This window comes from Rhea pennata, chromosome 3 (genome assembly GCF_028389875.1).
Source record: "Rhea pennata isolate bPtePen1 chromosome 3, bPtePen1.pri, whole genome shotgun sequence".
In the NCBI taxonomy this organism is placed as follows: domain Eukaryota; kingdom Metazoa; phylum Chordata; class Aves; order Rheiformes; family Rheidae; genus Rhea; species Rhea pennata.
The window spans coordinates 59,851,501-59,871,882 of record NC_084665.1 but is presented as its reverse complement, the minus strand read 5'-3'; the positions used below and the strand labels follow the sequence as shown (position 1 = coordinate 59,871,882).

The following is a 20,382-nucleotide window of genomic DNA, read 5'->3' as shown; positions in this document are numbered from 1 at the left end:
GTGCAGTAAGATAGTGTCAAAAAAAAATTGTGAAGAATTATTTTAAATGAAGTTTCAAAAAAAATTTAGATGAATTTGGAGGAAAGAAATGATTGGATTAGGAGAGAACCCACAAGAAGCTAAGATGGAACGAACATCACTCTGGACAAGTCTGTGGCAGATTTTAATGGAAGATTCAATGGTCTGAGCTTTAGCTTGAGGTGACTGCTTCCAGAAAAATAATCCAATTATCCAAATATGCACAATCAGTTCATAAACATCGAATGGCTAGAAAGGACCTGTCATCTCTTTATCTACAATTCTGCTCAAATACCAACTTCCTATTTCATGGTATTAATAATTTATGGACCTCGTTAAATCATTCATGAAAGACAAAAAAGAATTACCAAACCCACCAAAAGAAAACATCTAATGCAGAGAGATCATTAGACAAGGTTATCAATCACAACATAGATCTGCCTTCTCTGTAACCAGCAATGAATGGTCCAGAATTCAGTACATTCCCTTATCAAGTAGTTTGGGACACCGAATACAGCATGTGTAAATATAATCTATACTCTCACTAGTTTGTGGAAGAGTCAGGACAACCAGTGCAGTTCCCAACAAACTGCCAGTTCTTCATTCAGAGGAAAAACCTTCTCTCTCTTCTTGAATATGGAATAGTCTATCAGCAACTACTGCAAATAAATATCAGCATTTGGAATTCAGCCAATGCAGTATTAACTTCAAGATATGTCACCACAAAGTGGTACTGATCAGATGTGCACAAGGATAAGAAGATGGACACACATTTTCATCTTCCCTCATCTTAATCTTTATCTACACATGTACATAAAACATGACAGTCTTAAATACTCTGCATAATATGAAACAAGGAGATTTTCTTGTGCTGACAAAAAATACCTGTGATTTACTTACCTTCTGAATGAATTTCTCAACACTCTGTACAACATGTTTGTAGAACTGGAAAATAAAAGAGTGTTTCAACAGAGTAGAAAATCTGAAAATGCATATACTTGTTCAAGTAATGCAATTCTTACAGTAAACTCAGAATTAGACACTCTGGTTGATTAACCAGCAATTCAATATCTTCAGCTGAGTATATGGTCTTCCTTACAACATTTAAAGGCATAAGGAAAACTAAATCTCATTTGTTTTTGTCATCTGAAGGATTTTCTTTTTAATTGTATTTTTTTAAACAGGTACTTGTTTAGAGGCAAGTATGAGAATAATATAATTACTCCTTCAAAAACCTATAGCTACTTTATTGTACCTGACTGAAGATGTTACCTTAATGTTAGTAGGCATATAATTTCACATTATTTTATTTATTTTTCACATTATTTTATTTATTTTCCAAGTTCAGTTTAATAACATAAACCTTTCATAACCTAAAAACACAAGAATAAGAAGATGAATTCCACCAAATACTTTTTCTTTGGAATATTATTTTAAACTTACACATCACTGCAATAGTGATAAAACTGCACAATTAAATGTTTTTATTGAAATGATAAAAAAATGGAAGCATGAGCTACATTATTCCATTACCTCATATGGTGCACTGAAACGCACACCTCACAAATAGAGTGGGTGAGGAGCAAATGCAGCAGTTACTTTATATTCTGTTTTCTCCTGACCATTGTATATGGTCATTGTTTGGTGTGCAACAACAAAAAGGAACAATTGTTTGGTATACATTACACTTGGAGTAGGCTCCATACACATTTAGAAAAGATTTTAGTTTCTGGAAATAAAATATGTCAATGCCAATTCAAGTTACTGTATATATTAATTTCCTGGTACATCAGTCTAGCATTAAATATCCTAAGGAAAACAGCACAGTCAGAAAGATCAGATAGTAGGCTGACAGCTACAAGTTAATATCTGGAAAATTAGAATTACAACTTACATGATTTTGGCAGGTCATGACATCTCTGAAGTTCACTTTACTCAATCACAAAATGGATAAAACTCAAATGTTTACTTCAAAGTGAAATATATAATATTTTGGTACTATTTAATCATTTACTTTATAGAAACATTTGGTACTATTTTTATCAAAAAAGTGCATTATTTTTATTATGTAGCAATCAACAGATTCTACTTTGCGTAGACTTTTCTTATTTAAGAAACTCAATGCATTCTTCTGTAATCAACTTGCTATTTTTCTGAACTATACAAAATGCCAGTATGGATGACACTAATCTGAAAACATCTCTCCATTCTTAGTAGAGAAATGTAGATAGAAAGAGCCTAAATTAATGGCTTTTTTGCTTTTATTCTTTCCTCTTTTTCACCTATCCTGATTTCAGTGAATTCCCATCTGTTTTAACGGTTTAACATTGATGGCATACTTTTCTCCCTTGTTCTTCAGTACTGTTTTCTGCTGCTTCATTGCAGTTAATTTTATTTTGTGGCAAGGTAATTCTTTAATTAATATGCTAATACTAAAATTTAGATTAATTTGTATCCAAACAACAATAAAAATAAAATCTAGGAACAATGCACACGAAAAAGTATGCTATGAATTTATGAGAATGAAATAAAACTTTAACAATTGTATTAATCCAAAAAGCATGCATATCTTATGTTTTCTGAAAATAGAAAGAAAACTCTTTTTAGTATTATATTTATTCACATATTCTTGGACAATCTTATTTTCCTTATTAAACATAGCATAAAAAAAAATCTCTTTCAGATCTGATCAATGAACTAAGTTGGGATAATTCCTTCTTGCATATGACAATCAGTAAATGAAAGTCAAACAACGAATTAAGCCCTCTGTTGCACTTTTGTAAATCCATTACCATCACATCTGATCATAACTTGGAAACTGTAAACAGAAAAGGGCGGAGGGGGGAATTTCAGTAGCAAGTTCTTTAAGCTATGCAAGTTGAGAGATGAGAAGTGCAAAGAAAACCAAAGTATGTTAGCCGATTTCTCACCTTTATAGCCTTGATTGCTGCCTTGGTGATCTGTGTCATTTTAGCTTTGGAAATAGGTGGCTTGTAATCATTTAGCGAGTACAACTGAGGTAGGAAAAGAAAAGAAATTTGTCAAAAGTATATTCTGCAATTGTAAAATAGTAAAAAAAATACAGTGTATGTCACAAGAAAATACGACTTTTCATTTTTACTTAATTTTAATTATACATTATACAGAAAAGGCATCCCCATTCAAGAACATAAAAATAGTCCAAGAAAGGTATTCCCACTCAAGAAAAAAAAAGGCCCAATAAAAAATATAATACAAAATGCTTAAAAGGTAAGATCCTTCTTTGTAATGCTCACTGCATACCCAGATTTACTAACACTAAAAACAGCAGATAGGTGCAGGTGCAGTTGCAAAGGTAATACATACAACACACAAATATGGTGGGTTTCTTAAGGTTTTCTTTCCAAGGCAAAAAACTTAACGGCAGTATACATGATGACATTTATGCAAGCATAACAGACTTTTAACCAAACGCTTATGTCATGCGTCATCATCTGCCTGCAGAACCCAACAAAACAAAAACCCAATATTAAACAAAAATTTTCAGCCCAGTGAGAAAGGAACATGTAGCAATTCTGCCACTTGAAAAAGCAGATTTGTAAAAAATACTTACTTCATTCACTATAGCTAGAGAAAAAACGTATCATAAGTTACACAAATGCTTAAGCAAGCATTTGTTTCAGTTCTCAGTTATAATATAGTTGCACAGCTTCATTAATATCTAACTAACAAAACAGCCACAAAACAAGTAGTGGAGTTGTGCATCATTTTTCTCCCATGATGCAAAAGTAACTTTACTCTTTTTATAGGAACATACATCTTCCTGACAGAAGCAATCCAGAATGGCAGCTTTTCATCAGAATTTTGCTACATACTGACAACTGTAAATAAACTAAATTCATAGTTATGACTGATAAGTGGTAATTGAAAAAAACTTCTCCTTTCACACTAAATGAGTCTGGAATTCACATTCCAATGCTATTTACTTGCTGTGAAAACCTCAGATTATTCACAGTATATGGCTTTTAAAATATGTTGTTCTTTACTCCTTCAACTCCTTATATTATGAAACATAGGACTGTCCAACATTTTGCTACTTTCATATACAAAATACCCAGATACAAAATGCCAAATCAGTTTTAAAGCTCTTGACTTAACTTGCATTATATTTTTGTTTACAAAATATGTTTAAAAGTATGTTAGCTTGAAAACAGAGCCCTGACACCAAAATGTCCATTCATACAAAATCTAACCTTTCTTTCCTAAAGCCTCAGGAAAATTTGGATTTTTTTCATAAATGGTCACTGAAACAAAAACAGTATCACAAAACCCCTCCCCCACTACATGTGCCGAGCAATGTAATGTATTTAATCCTTCAATTTCCTGAAATTCAACCATAGTTGAACAGGTAGCACAGAAAATATCATTCAAAATGGTTTACAATTAACAAAGTATAATGCAACAGTAAACAGGATCACTTAGTGGAAAGGATTTGACAAATCTTAAATACAGGTCATGCTCCCCAAGCTGCTATATAATAACTTATTGCTCTGAAGTTAACAAGATATTCTTCAGTTGTATTTGAGTTCCCAAGACATAAGGATTTGTTCTCACTACAACCACGAAACGCTTTTTCTATACCCTCCTGTCAAAAAAAGATTTTTAACTGAAAACTTGCACAGCTGTCAAACTGAGAAAAAGTTTGCTTTGTCCAAGCATAAATACCAGTCATTTTAGCTTGAAAGGATGCCCATTAAAACACAGGAAGTTTTGTTACCAGTTCACAGCTACATATTCAGTTACCCCTCCCCCCCCATTATATCTCATTTTACAAGATGCTAATTGCTGTTGCAAAATATTCTGAAGTGCTTAGGTGCTTCCTACACAACAAAAAGAAGATGCTTTCTAGAATTCAAATACATAAATGCTGTTAACTGACACAGGGGAAAGGGGGAAGAGAGGAGGAGAACCAATAGACTCCACTTATTCTCTTCTTTGTTGTATACTAATAGTTCAGTGGTCAAATTTCAATTATCTATAGGTGATTTGCTAGATGGCTGGCCATCCATGTCCTGGATACCAGCCTGGGTGTAATCACATGCAAGTACAGCTAAATTGTGGTTTGGTGCCACTACAGTGCTGGAAGCAATTTGTTAACTTCCATGCAAATGCCTCAGCAGAGTCAGTTTGGATATTCCCGGTCAGCGTTCTCAAAACCCAAACTACTACTGGCCAATCCCAGAGGCCCGCCCAAGAGAACAGGAACAGCAGCTCCGAGACCACAGACTCTCGGAGCAAGGAGAGGGCAGAATCGCACAGATGTGCTAGGATCATGCCCATCTAGTCCATTACTTTTGAAACGATCAGGAAAAAGGGGAGGAGGCAGTTCAAAGCATCAGGAACACCACAACGCTGGGAACCACAGAGCACTCGCACACAACTGATTCTAAAGCACTGATTCACATATCTTGCTATCATACATCTCAGCATATCCCAAAACAACAGTTTAAAGGGGATGTTGATAGCATCTCATTATTCTATTCCAGATAGCAGACAATTATAGTATAAGTTTTCTAGTTTGCATTATTTGTTATTAAAAGTAAAAATAGGAACCAAAAGAAACAGAAAAAATAAGATTGTATTTCTCTAGAGACAGGGTTTTGGACAAAGTATAAGCAGAAATATTCAGATGTTCCAGATTCTAACAGTGGCTTAGAAGGAAATGCAAATCCTAAATTTAGTACTTCGAAGAAACCAAGACAAAATGAACTACCACTCTGAATTATTTTTCATTAATTGTCTTTAAAAAGCTTTTAATTTTCAGAAGAAACATTTTGTTTTGAAACCAATATTCACTTGGACTAATGGTGATTTAGATCTATTGGTTCCTTACAAAGGAAGTCTAAAAAAGTAACAATTATAACATTAGATAGGACAAAGTGACAGCTCAGGACTAAATATTTTTTACATTTTTTGCAACACTTAGCAGTTCCATTTATAAAATTAAAAGATTTAACATTTCTTAAAACTTCCTCACTGAATCTTTTAGTATTGAACACACTTGAACTAGGTAGAGCATATGAATCCAGAGCATATTTTAATTCATTATCAAAGGGGGCCAAAACCCAGCTTTTCTGAATGCAGAGATGCCCTCAACATGCACAAATGCCTCCTTGAACCCAACTGAAAGCACATGTTCTGGCCTCTAGCTTCACCAAATTCATGCATTATGCCTTATAAAGTCAACCAGGGATTCCGTTCCACTTGCTCTCCTGCTAGGCTGGTTAGACAGAGAGGCAAGGCTTCGCTGGCCCTCTAGGAATAAAACCTGGGATTTGTCTCTAGCACACAAGAAAATTCTTTACAACAGTAGACATTTAAAGAAATCTGACATTCTTCAAATCTAGTCAAAACAAAACAACCACAATTTATTCAGGATTATAATATATGAAAGTAAAGAGCTAAACACATATATATGTTTATTTATAGCTTATATATATAAGTTTATTTTAAAAACTTTTGTTGATCTTCTGGCTCATTTTTCTTGTATGCCTTTTGTACAAATGCTTAGCTGCAACAGTTCACGAGAAATCAGCTCACTAGCAGAAGATAATTGCCTGCCCTCGCATCAAAAAAGCCTTTAAGAAAACTAGAAAAAAAAATACCAAGATGACCAAACAGTAAGGTCAATGAAACTATATGAACTAAAAGGATACCTTCAGAAAATCAAAAGTAATGCCCAAATAAGAAAAAAAACAAAAAGTGACTATACACTTTAGCAACTTAAATGTAAAAAAATAAAGCAAGCAAGCTTGAAAAACAACCAAGAAAAGCTGTAACAATAAGCCCCTTTAAAGGGACAAAAGGAGCAGAGAGCTCCTCTAGGGCCAAAAGATAATGAACAAATAAAGGAGGACTCATACGAGATAAAGTACTACACAAAAAGCTCCCTACTCAGCTTTTAGTTTCATTCACTGAGGAAAAACTGTGGAGACCTCCCATATTAAAATCCTCCTTTACGTTTATAAGAGGCTACAAAATATATACACAAAGAGAAACATAATGAACTGCCATTCATCTGCTATCTGCCATCAGAACTGCCATCTGAAGGAATTCAAGAATGAAATAACCACTAATTCTGATTTGTGAATTCTCACTTAAAACAGTCCTCATCTTGTAGCACTAAAATACAAGAAAAGTAACATGAATTTCTGAGAAGGGCTCAAGAAGCGACTTGGGGAACAGATCCGTCAAGTTTGATGCCTGTACCAGAAGAAAAAGAAACTACTTGAAAGAACAGAATTAGCAGGTACCCAGGTAACTCCACACAGTTGTTGTAATGAAAGGCCCCATCTCAAGCCTACTGAAATTCTTTCAAAGGCTCAATGAGCGCACAGATCAGAAAATCACTGATATAGTCCACCTGGACTACCAGAAGGCATTTAATAAAAATAATTAAAAAGTATGACAACTTGGTAAATTACTCTTTAAAGACAGGAGACAAACAATCTGAATGAACAGTCATTCTGTTTACACTAAAGCTAAGCCCCAGTGCCCTCCCAGAGCTTGTATGCTCTTTTGGATAGGAAAAATAAAGTCTGACTATCAAAAGCTGCAAGAGAACCTATGTAATACTAACAAGTAATAATATGGCAGACCAAATAAGCGTAAGTATATGTGAAGTAGTGGACATAGGGTTGCAAGCTGACTGTTGCTATTCAGGAATGAGATCTGCTGATACAAGAGACGTTTCTTTGAAAGCATCAGCTCAACAGTAAACCAGAAAGATCTCAACAGCAGTAAAAATAACAAACAATCTTACAACCAAAACACTACTTAGGCCAGTGTATTAACCTACAGTGCGTTCCCATCTTGAATGCTGTTCAAATTTCTGCCTTCCTCGCCACTCTCCAAGATCCACAGGAAATTATCAGGGATAATGAAAACTATGTGGTAGCTTCTAAGCGAAGAACTAGGACGCTTCAGCCTGCAGACAGGGTTACTGTGGGGATGGCAGATGTCCATACCGTCCTGAGTAATGGAGAAGATCAACTGGGGGTGAGGAGGAGTGCACCAAGCAGGACATAATATAAAGTCAAGCAGGTGAAGGTGGCTCTAGGTTTCTGAGCTGGTACTCCTCAGAATTCCACACCTCCAAGGGATGTTCTGGCATGCCTCAGGGCGATGTGACTCACCTTTAAACAGTTATTACTATCATGGTAAGTCTTCGCCCAGATACTGTAACAAACACACCTACTCCTTTAAATAACTGTATAAAATACAGTTAACAATCTGTATGGTAGTATACAATACAGCTCTCAGTTCAAAAAGAACTTATTCGTATGAAGTTTGAGCCTTATCACATCAGGCAGCTGCAATTTTTTTCCACAGTGGAAAGCCAGTTCATTTCGGAAGGTCAAAGATGAAATGCTGTAATCTTCAAACAGCAGAAAAACCCCAGAAGTTTCACAGATTTTGAAATACACTAGTTATATTACAATATAAGCTTGAAGAAGCACGCAAAGGAACACATACACACAAACCATCACGCAAACTTCAAAAAATATGCTTTACAGTTGAGTTGCTATACGATTTGGTGTGTTTTGAAGAAAATCTACCTAATTCCATTCACTATTCATTTATTTATTTTCCTGGATAACATAAACTCCTATCAAACGCCTGCCTGGAAAGAAAAAAATGATCAGTACTTCTTCAAGCATCTGATCACTATGAAAAGACATCTGACTACTAACAAACCCAGTTTCTCTAGTTATTCTCATAAGTTCCCAGCTGGAAGGACTTGCATAGTTGAAGTGACTGCATCAGTTTTTTTATGGAAACACCAGTAAGTACAGGAACTTGCTTTTAAAATCTGAGGCACTGCTGTAGTGAATACCTCAATCTGGAGTCTCTTGTTAAAATGTTCTCAGAGAACAAAAAAATGTGTTCTCAGAGAACAAAAATTGCTCTGTGAACATGGCATGTCTATCAATAGTTGATGACATACACATATATCTGTTCAAAACCTAATTCAAAAATCACTTCACATGTTGTAAGATCAATTTCTTTTTCCTAATCATTCAGTACCGATTTTGGACCAGAACTAAAAAGAATATGCCAATCCATAAAAAAATAGTAACTGTTTCCCAGCTATCTTAACATCTGCTGGAAAAAAAAAGAATTTTTTTTTCATATTTTCCTGGAAAACAGTGATGCTACAAACACTTGTGTATTCACCCAAGATTCAACAAAGGCTCTTCTGAGTGAAGTCATCACAATACAAATACAACATTTGGGATAATGCTATTTCTTCCGCCCTCTTATTTCATTAAGATTGACTTGAATGAAGTTTAAACCTGACCAAAGAGTATAAAACCCCCTGACAAAAAATATGCAAAGCTTTATTTTATACTTGAACTTCTTGAACTATTGCATGCTACTCAAAAAATTAAAGATGAAACTTTCCCTCTTTGAAGATTGATGGTATCATCAGTCACTAAATTAACCAAGTCTCAGAAGAAAATAGTGTGTCTGGTATGGGGGGTAAAGAAATCTAATGTCTTTTGAAGAACACAAATGTTAAAAGACAAAGACTAAACTTCTATAGAGGATTTTTTGGGGAAAAAAAAAGAATGTCTAAAAATCAAAGACAAGTCATGAGTTTTACTGTGCTGGTAAAAGAGAAACCACTTCCAAACTATTGGAACCATTTTTGAAAAACAGGTGTAAAGAATCAAAACATAAAGAACAGAAATACAGTTTTCTCATACTACTTTGTGGGAATAATTTTATTTTTTCCCTGACAAAAAGCATAAGGAAGATAAAGACAATACTATCACATTACTGGAAAAATTGCCAGTGATTTTTCAATTCAATGCACTTAATACAACTATATATTTGTCTGTAGTGTCCATGAAAATGTAACGCGCTGTCACTTTATTCTGGAAAGTCGGGGAAAAGACAATGAACTGGCTACCTCAGGTATTCTGGATGGTTGTACATACTCAGCTCCAAACAAACCAATCAGCTCCATTGCAAACAAAACTGGAAATCACAGAATAAAAAATGAGCATTAATCTTCCCATCACATTCACACCTAAAGAAAACACTGGGCCAATTTTCAATGAGTTTGGGAAGAAAGGGGAGATTTGTTTTTCTGTTTGGCTGTATGATTCCTTCTAGTCATGCCCTAACCACATCACCTTTTCGGTAACTAGGTGGGGGCTGTCAGTAAACCTTTGAAAAAAGTATTCATATTTGATTAAAAAATGATTATAAATCACAGGAAATCTTAAAAGGGTGGCCTGAACCTGAATGACACTTCAGGGACAAAATGAGTCATAAAGATACACTTATCACCAAACCTTAATCTGTCTCAATGAAAACAATCCTCAGACTAATGATCTTGCAAGATAAGAATTAGATGTCAGCCACAAGGCTGTAAGCACACACCAGCTTATTAGATAGAAAACACAAAGTCTTGGAGCTGATTTAAAGAACAAGCACTTGCAAGAGTGGATTTTTGTTGTGACTTTTTTCTTTAAGACTGATTCTCAATCTGTTTTGTTATTGAATTGTAAAAAAATGTATTTTCCTCTCTACTTTACAAGCTCTTACCCTAAGTCAGCTATACAGAAACATAACAGACAAAACAAAGAAGGTCAAAGCTGCATCACATCTCCAGCAGTACTCAATGGCTCCTCCCTAGTTTGAGTAGACTGTTCATCAGCCAACCTGACCATCTCTAAATCATGCCTCAAAAACTACCCTGAATCAGCTGTGCTCCACCCGTCCAACTCATCGGCCTTGTATAACACTAAAACATTAAGTAGTAAGATTTACTGCCATAGAACGGTGAAAAATCCCAGCAAGGGTAGCTTGTACTATTAACCAGTTCCATTGCTCTGCAGGACTGTAAGTTCAAAAATCCTCAGCGAAGCATTTGAACCACAGAGGCTCAGATGTTCTCACAGGATACTGACTCACAGCAGTCCTATGGTGAAAGGAAGACCCTAGTGCATATCAAGTGCGTATACCAAGTATACCAGGTTCCTTTTCCAGGTCCTACAGCATCTCCTGACATTCCATATATACCCTGCATTCTCGCTTTCATGTGCCATCCATATCCAAGGAAAGCCTTACCAAGTCACAGGATGTTCTTCTCAACCTTCACCTGGCCCAAGCCAACCTGGCTATTTTGAACTCCAGGAGGAGCAGGAACTTGAAGAGAGATCTGGCAACTGCAGGAGACTTTCAAGCTCCTTGTCTAACCATGCCTCTGAGCAGATCATCACCAGATGCACCCACCAGCTGCCAACTTCCATCAAGAAGCAGTAGTTACTGTCACGGTTGCTCTGTTCTGTCCCTCTCTGGTTGCCTCTTTTTTATATTTTTATTTTGATTTTTAACTTCCTCCTCCCATCTTAAAATATTTTATCTCCCCCCCCCTTTTTCTTTTCTTCACCTCTACTCCCTTTCTCTGAGCTAGGGAACAGTGAAAGAGATGTTTTTTAGTGTACGAGAAAACCAATAGGATCAACGTCTAATAGCTTATGTTTACAGAAAGCAGTACACAATTGCCCTTTTAATGATACTTTCTGTGTATATCATGTCAGCCACCAACAACCTGAAGCTCATTCATTCTTTAACCAGAGTTTTGTTCTACCCTGAAAAGACTATTAGTATTTTTTAACTTCTCACAGAGACCTGTTCCATTACTTTGACTGTCCCTTTTGCCCCTCAGTGCACATGCAATCCGGCCAATACAGTCTTGTAAGGTGGAAACAAGAGTGGTACAAGATAAAAGTGCAGTATAACAGATCTCTATTTCCTTCCTAACAGTTCCTGGAATTCTATTTGCTCTTTTGACTACTGCTGAACTTTGAACAGACATTTTTATTTCAACTGCAAGATCTTATTAATTACCAAATGATGTCATCTCAGAGCCCATCATCATGTATATAATGCAAGAATTGCCTTTTTCATCCTCATCTCTCCAGTCTGCATTACTGTGCATTTAGTTTGATCAAACTGCAATCTGTAAGCTATTACTCAGTCAGTACAGCGAGGTCCTTCTACAACCCATCATGGCTGTCTCTCCACTGTCACTACGTTGAGTAACTTAACACTGTCAAACTTTTTTTGTCTCATTATTACTCCCTTTCCACATCACTTATGAACGCACTGAAATGCATATATTTTCAGCACGGATTTCCTACAGGAACTGACTTTTCCAAATAAATTCAAATTCTGCTGCTTCTTACCACCTCAATCTTTTCTGTTCTTACATTGGTCAAAAAGATTCATAAGACTTAGTTTTTAGCATCACGTTCTAAAACAAGTGTTTCTCCTGCACCATCCTCTCCATTCTAGGCAATTTGTATTATCTGAAAATAGAAGAAATTCTCCATAGTGGAATTCTGTATGCATTTCTTGGACAATGGAAAAAGTCTCACTTCCTCATAGATCTCCTTCAGAAATAACAGTCTGCAAGTGCAGCCAATTACACAGATTCTACTACATAAATCTAGATTCAAGTATCATATCCTTGAAATGAGCGGGTTGGTAAGTAAAGTCAATTACGTTCACAATTTTTTATTTTCCTCTATCTCATACAGCAATTTAATGATTTTTACAGCAAAAATTAATGATAATGAGAGCTAAGTAACTAGGTAACAGCCAAAATTCGAGTGTATATGACTTAGGCTTAACAACATTATTAGTAGTCCTCTCCCCCAGTATCATTTACATAAAACTGTTGTCCTATTTCCAAATTTAGAGGAAAAAAGATGGGCTTGCTCAAACATACATGGAGGACTGGTAACAGATCAGACTGATGCTATAGTTAAAGCACTGAATTTCTGCTCTGTGTTTTTATTTTAATTCTGTTAAGAGGAATGGTCTTCAGAGAAAGATTACAGCTGAGAACTAATCAGCATATTTCACAATCTGATTGTTCAGTAATGCAAACAAATATTTTCACTGGTAAAACCGTATTTCAAAGAGTGTTAAAAATGTTAAAAGTGAATTTTATTGTAATTATCTGTAATTTACAAGTCACTACAGTGAACGGAGCTAAGCCACAGACTAAAGTTTCCCCAAGACCACTCAGCGTGCACATCAACTACCTAGTCTGTGCTTGGTCAGTTACTTACAGAGCAAGTTACCCCATCTCTGCAAGCAACAATGGCATACTGTGCTTCTAAAAAGCCCAGCATTTAATTCTGACATCTTTCACCACTCTTAAATCAACAGGCAAGCAGTATTTATAGTGATATTTTGAATACAAAATTTGAGTAAGGTAAGGTATTCATTTTATTAAAATACAGGTGCATAAGTAATGTATCCTTTTTCACACCTCTGGCCACAATCAGTAAGAAAATAATGGCAAGAGATAAGACTAGTTTTTCCATAAGAAGGTTTGGAAACTAAGAAAAACCCTGATTTCATGTGATCCAAAGGAACTGATATTCATGTAGATGACAGAGATATTTGTTGTTACAGCTAAGGGAATTTTGATACTGATATTAAACTGTCTGCTTTAGGACTTGCACCAGCCTCTGAGATCATGACCTGAGCCAGTGTCAGGGCAATTAACTACACATATCTCTACTGAGATCTTTACAGTTTTTTTCTGCAGCTTTTGGCCATGCCTGCTACCAGGATGCAACATTAACCAGATACATAATGACATGTAGTAAATGTTCAGATTCAGATATGTAATCAATGTTCAGCAAGTCCTAAATTTGATGTCTGGAAAACAAGATAAACACTCAGTCACACCTAGTACATATTAACCTAACAAATTAGGTGAATTTTTTTCATATTTCAATGAAATTCAATTAGAAAAAAATCCAATAGTATAAACCGAAATAAGTCACTGAATTGCTCACCAAATATTTATATCTTTGCACACTGCAAAGAAAAAAGCATTGTCAGCCATTGCTTTAAAAAAGGACAATAATCATCATGCTTTTATTATGTTACATTTTATACACTCTCCTGAGATTTACTCTCTAGGAAATGTTACCTAAGCCCATTCCTCAGTAAATAAGAAGCTTTCTTGGTGCTGACTAGGGCCTACTGTGAATTTTAAAATTATGGATCAGGTGTGCATGTAGGATGACCAGAATAGTAGATACTTCATTCCCCATGATATATCTGACTTTGGAGGAGAACAATGAAGAATTCTTCTCTTCCAGTAATCAATGCAAGGCAATACAAGATGTCAAAGCCCAACATAAAAAAATAAAAATAAAAAACACAGAGAATTACAACCCAACAGCAGTCATTTTATCAGCAACTGTTTTTAAACGCTGGATGATGTGATTTATATTAACACACACAAAAAATATGTCTTTAAATAAGTTTATATGTTTATATAGTGAATTTTATATATAATGTGTGTAATACGTAACATTAAATATATTATATAATTATATATTTAGCAAAAGTCAATATTTTTGACATGCCAGAATGTGTTTTCCTTTTACCTTTGCATTTAATTTTATATATAAAATATTTAAAAGCCATGAAGAATACGGTCTCAAAAAGTTTAAGGTCTACATGTCAGTCATCTTACACAGCATTCTTTACAAAGGTTTGCTTGAAGAGAACATTAGAACATTCTTCCTAACTGAGCATATCAGTAATCAAGGAAAACAAAGATGAAAAGCCAATAAGCCATTCTCTAACCAGTAACATTTTAGTCTGTAATGAAGTCAGGTATTACCATCACTGCCTCTGTACAGGCTTTCTCCCATCCACTTCATTTTGAGAAAAGACACATACAGCTTTCAAATTTACTGAACCTGAGCAATTTTGTGATGGAATGGACAAAATTCCATTTTACTTTTCATATTTCAGAATCAAAAGGCATATTAGAGCATTTATTCCAAGCTCCAAAATTCTACTGTTCACGAGATTTTTACAAGCTACTCTATTCTGATACCTCGCATTTTACTAAAACATACCTTACAAAAGGGAATTCAGGCTTGATTTGAAAATAAGGATGAAACAAACCTACTACTTTTGTTGTTTTCAAAAAAGAAAAAAAAAAAGAAATAAAAGGAAGCATCTAAAATTCAGAAGTCTGACTCCAACTCTAGGCACTATTTCTAATAATACTTTCTAAACTAGCAGATAATTTTCAGTACTTTCTATTTTCTCTCTACAAGATGTAATGAAATCGTATTTTGTGTTTCTTTCAGTGAGAGTAAGCAGATAATTCTTTCAAATATCTCCTCCACCCCTTGCAACAATCTTCCAGGTCTCCTTTGTTTCTATTTTTTCTTTTTAAAAATGTTGGCTATTTTTAATTCTGTATAGTATTTTTAGAACTAACATACATACATAAAATTATCCTACATACTTGCTACTTCTTACATCCAAAAATCACAGTAGCTTCTTCACTGTCACACAGAAAGCTCACATTCAATTCATACTGACATGGGAATGCTTTTTTCTAAATTCATACCTTCAAGGAAGGCTTATGAATTCTGTAAAAATAGCCTGCACTTCCTACTCTCTAAATGTACACCCTTATATTTGACTAATTTTGTTTGAATGCTGCTTTGTACAAATGACTATGAACACTACGCTAAAATTCAAAGAAACTATCCGGATCCAAGTCTAGAGCCCTTGACTGCACACATCTAAGAAACAGATGTTTAGTTCAGAATAGCTTCTACAACATTCTTTATCTGCCCCGTGCCCATTATAAGCTATAAAACATAATCCTTCTTCTTCTTTTCACTCTCCTCTTCTCTCTTCTTGTATCTTCACAAACTTAGAGGGTTTACTGTAAGGGAACAAAAATCTTAGAAAAAAATAAATCTATCACCTAAAATGGCTAAGCAAGATTGAGGGGTTAACCTAAGCCTCATTGAGGGCTTTACCTCAGATCTATCCCAGATGAAAATGTCCGGATAATCTTTGAAAGTACATCACATAAGAAAAAAAAGGGAATATAAAAGCGGTATTTCATCTGCTATATTTTCTTCCTACTGCCATATTGCTGATTTTTATCATTAACATTTTATCATGATTTTATAGCTTATTCTAGATCAACAGGAGAAGCGAGTAAGTTCATGCACAATGTCTATCTCTGCAGAAGTCCAGGATCAAACTCACTGAGTAGTCACATTTGAGAAGTGCCCTTTGTTCATATTACAATTTCAGTAAAATGTGCTGCAGTATGAAGTCATGTACCTTATAAAAGTCTAAATATAATCACAGCTCTACAACTGTGAGATATGGAATATAGGGACAATTCCTAAATGTTATGAAAATCAAAAATCTGCGCATATTTTTTAGCAACTGATTTTCTGGTTTTCTATTCCAAAATGTTTTCTCCTTAGATACGGTTTAACTTCCCTTTCAATCCCAAAGAAAAGTCATGATTTAAACTAAATTCACAAATACGATTTACATCAGGTTGGTTTTCTCAAACCAACATATCGATTATAGAAATATTTTTCCTTTCCTGTTAAGTGATTCCATTCAAGCTTTTGAAAATTAAGAAGCAACTACTACTACATATCTGGCAACCAAGCTAGAGAGACCAACATTTTATCTGAAGCCACAGTAGATTCAGAAAGTAATTTTTTTTCATGAGAACCAATTTTGGTTTGATAATACATATAGGAGATTTAGTATTCTGGAAAACTCTAACCTAATCAGACCTTTCTGTGGGTTTCCACCAATCTGCTTAATATATTATAAGCTATTTGGTCTTAACCATTGGAAAAATCCAACGACATTTACAAATATGATTAATTCCCCTTTTAAATCTACAGTCGTATCAGTATCAAAGTATGAAAACTGTATCCTCTATCTATCCTACTAATTTTTAAATGGTTTGTCATTACAGCTCCATAAAGCCATACTGTGAGGCCAGGATTTTTAAACCAACAGTTCTATAATGAGTAGTTTTCAATTCACAGTATTTTATACTTCTTTAAAGAAAAATATCTATAGAATAATAGGGATGGAAGCAAAAGAGGCACATAATTAATTTTATCTCAGTTTTTAAAAGTAGTTAATAAATCCTAAAATCAAAAAAAAAAAAAAAACAAAAAAACAAAAAACCCCCTCCACACCAAAGAAACCCCACCACTCAAATATAAACGAATTAATAGGTGGAAACATTGAATCCTAGGCCAAAACACATGTGGAGAAGGATCTTCCGAAATATCTTTTCCAAAAATGCATGCTATTTCAACTATAAATTCCAATTCAACAACGTAAGACAGCTGTGTTCACTGCCTTCCATAAAATACCTCCTGCAGCTGCCAGTGGTGTTCAGAAAAAGGGTATTTACTCCACTCTAACAAAACTGTTGTTATAGTTAAGACTATTGCTTCACAATAAGCAAGGTGAAGCCTAACAAAATATGGGCCCTTCATCTATCAACTATCGCTACTCCCTCTTACCGCTTAATCGTCGTTCCTTGCTACCACTGCCTCCTGGATCTAAGCTCTGTGCCTGCCTCTTGTACACATCTTCTTTTATGCTATCACTGTGAATGGCAACTAGAGCACTGTCTGTCAATCCCCATAATCCGTAAAGATCAAATGCAGTAACATATTTTAACCTATGTGTAAGATCTTTTTGCTTTGAGTGCCAAGTATTACCTTCAACATATATATTTTAGTAACTTAACCATTTGCATTATATTTTCAAATGCAAATCCAACAGAAAAATAATCAATTAGCTACCTGTTCATATGATCACAAGGCTAGGGGAAAAAAAAGATAGTAATCCAGTATTATTCATTTAGGATTTTTTAAAAATCTCCAATCATCAAAACCTGCATCCAATAAAATTAGGTAAATCCTGTAGGCAAACTCTTGAAGTAAGTGGAAAGCCAATGGTAAATTGTAATATACCTGTACTCGCCATTTTGTAGAAATGGTAGCTTACTAGCCAGAAGCATGAAAGTGCAAGGAGTGGGCTGTTACAAGGACTATGCATTTATCATGGGATAAATCTGACACCACATTGTGGTGAAAACTGCCTGATTTCATCTCAGTTCCTCAAAATTTTAAGAATTCTCAAAAAAAAAGTTTCCATTTGTTCAGTACAACTGGCAACGAGAGATGAAGACAAGAACTAGTGCAGAAACAGCTAAGGACCTGCTTACTCTTTTGCAGAACACTCACTCTATAGAGAGTAGAAGCAGCTGTTGAGTAAGGTTTAAAAAAGTACCTAGTTGATCACTGCTGCTATCAGCTCTCCCAAAGAAATACTGCATACAAACAGAAAAAAAAAAAAAAAAAAATCCAAAGAAGTCAAAAAAGAGAAGGAAAGAAATACACATGCAATTCATGAAAAGTTGTGATAAAGGAACTGAGACTAATACCACTCATTGCCTTCAAAGCCAAACTAGCCAAACTCTGAATACACAAATTAACACACAATTATATACCATTGTCCTAGGCCTTACCATGAAGTTACACCAGCGTTTGCTGAGGTCAGGAATTCTAAAGAATGATGGATCAACCATTCAGGAAGTAAAACTCTCAGTGGCTGTCCAGAGATGGACCAGTTTTACAGAGAAGAAAAAAAGTGGGCTTCCTCTCAAGTAAAAAGGACTCTCATGAAAATGATCAAACATCTAGTCCATAGTTTAAGGCCTGCTTTCTCAAATGCTTTTGTTCTTTCTTGTATAAGAAAGCCATTTTGATTACTAAAATCCACTCTTACAACTGCCAGAAGAAAACAGACTGCTCATAGCAGGACGAGACTGAAATAAAAATTGTTAAGAAAATCTCAAGTAGTTTGCAAAAGTCTCAGGAAGTATATGGCAAATAAAGGACCAGAGATCACGAGAGTTCAGAACTGCATTTGTGTTAAACTGCAATATGATTCACTGTTCTATAAATGAGTAGCAAGCAGGACCGATACTTTAACTACCAAATAATGACTCAAAAGCATTAACAGAATCCAGAGATTTACATTATCCTCCCAAGTAACCAGGTATCTAATTCAGATAGAATTTAAGAACTAATTTAGAGCGTGTGTACAAAAAACAGAAAAATAATCAATCTCTGTCCTATACTACTTCACAAAGGAAATAAGGACTAATTATCAAAACCAGAGCAAGATATGCACAGAAGAAAACTAGCATTTTGGCCCTTTAACAGATCCTTGCATGATCATATATTTACAAAGGTAAAACACAAAATTCTGCATCTGGAGAAAAGCAAAAGTCAAATCAGTCTGCGAGAATGGGATACTAAAACTGTAAATATTTATTCAGCACACATGGAAACGTTTAGCCAGATGAGTATCAATGTCATATTTACTATTTCCTGATGAGAAAACTGCTTTCTTTTTCTATGTCTTTTTAACAAAAGGCAAATAGTTGAGAGCCACCACAGTTCAACTCATTCTGGGAAGCAGCAGGGTAAAACATTTAAATTTCACTGATACTGCTCCTCATATTCCTGACAACGAAAATGGAAATAATTAACTAAATGATTAAATGAAATGATTAAGTGAAATTAATCAAGAAAGCTTCAAATGTATCATAGTTATAGAATCCTTTAAAATAGCCAGAGGATGTGAAAGAAGGGTACTCTTTTTCACCACCAAAACTAATAACAAGAGAGATGAGAAAAGAGACACATTATCTCATTTTCTTAGCACCTAGAAAAAAGTTCTGCAGATGTTTTAGGTACATCATCCAAGGTGAAACTCTATTTAGCATCTCTATGATGCTAAACTAGCATGAATTTTAGCATCACCTGGCGTTCTTTTGTGAAAAAGAAACTGCCTGTCTTTTAAAATACACCAGTAAAACAGAATATTCTAAAACAAAGTCATTGATATACTTTTCTATACTTGTGTGTCTCCATACTCCAATGTTGCATAATTAAAATGTGGATTATTTTCAAATATCATAGTTCTGAAATAGTAGCTGATGAACTCTTCCCCATCACCAGTTAAAATACATCTTCTAAAGAAACATTATGATAAAGGTGATCAACCGGCAATTAACTGCAAATAGAGTATACAGGCAACCAGCAAATGATCACTGACTAGCAAGTTATGTCTGTACCACTTATAAATTTGAGTAGTACCAGTTAACTTTAAATTAACAATGATTATTTTATCACATCCTAGCATTTTTTGTGGCTCTCTCACAACCTTTCTCCACAACAAAAGCTCATTGTGACTCCACTTTATGATGACCTATGTGAGGACAACCACTGCTGGTAACAGCTAGTCTAGCAATTCTGTGAAACAGTTTTAATTATGGCTCTCACGACTTAGAATACCTTTAGACTAAACGGACAAAGTTTCCACGATTTGTCCAAAGTGAACACAGCTTATGTTTTTTTCTTTTTTAACATAAATAGCATGCAAAAAAACAGTAAGGGC

At 34.9% G+C, this 20,382-nt stretch overlaps 1 protein-coding gene across 3 annotated transcripts in view; it reads right to left on the bottom strand.

Moving 5' to 3' along the window:
• The window catches only part of SCAF8 (SR-related CTD associated factor 8), a 96,093-nt gene that overhangs the window by 71,470 nt on the left and 4,241 nt on the right, over positions 1-20,382 (bottom strand). For all 3 annotated transcript variants that reach the window (XM_062572405.1, XM_062572404.1, XM_062572406.1), the window contains exons 2-3: positions 2,949-3,032; positions 919-963 (exon numbers count right to left, since the gene is read on the bottom strand). In XM_062572405.1, coding sequence (XP_062428389.1) covers positions 919-963; positions 2,949-3,032 — 129 coding nt within the window. The remainder of the gene's footprint in view (positions 1-918; positions 964-2,948; positions 3,033-20,382) is intronic.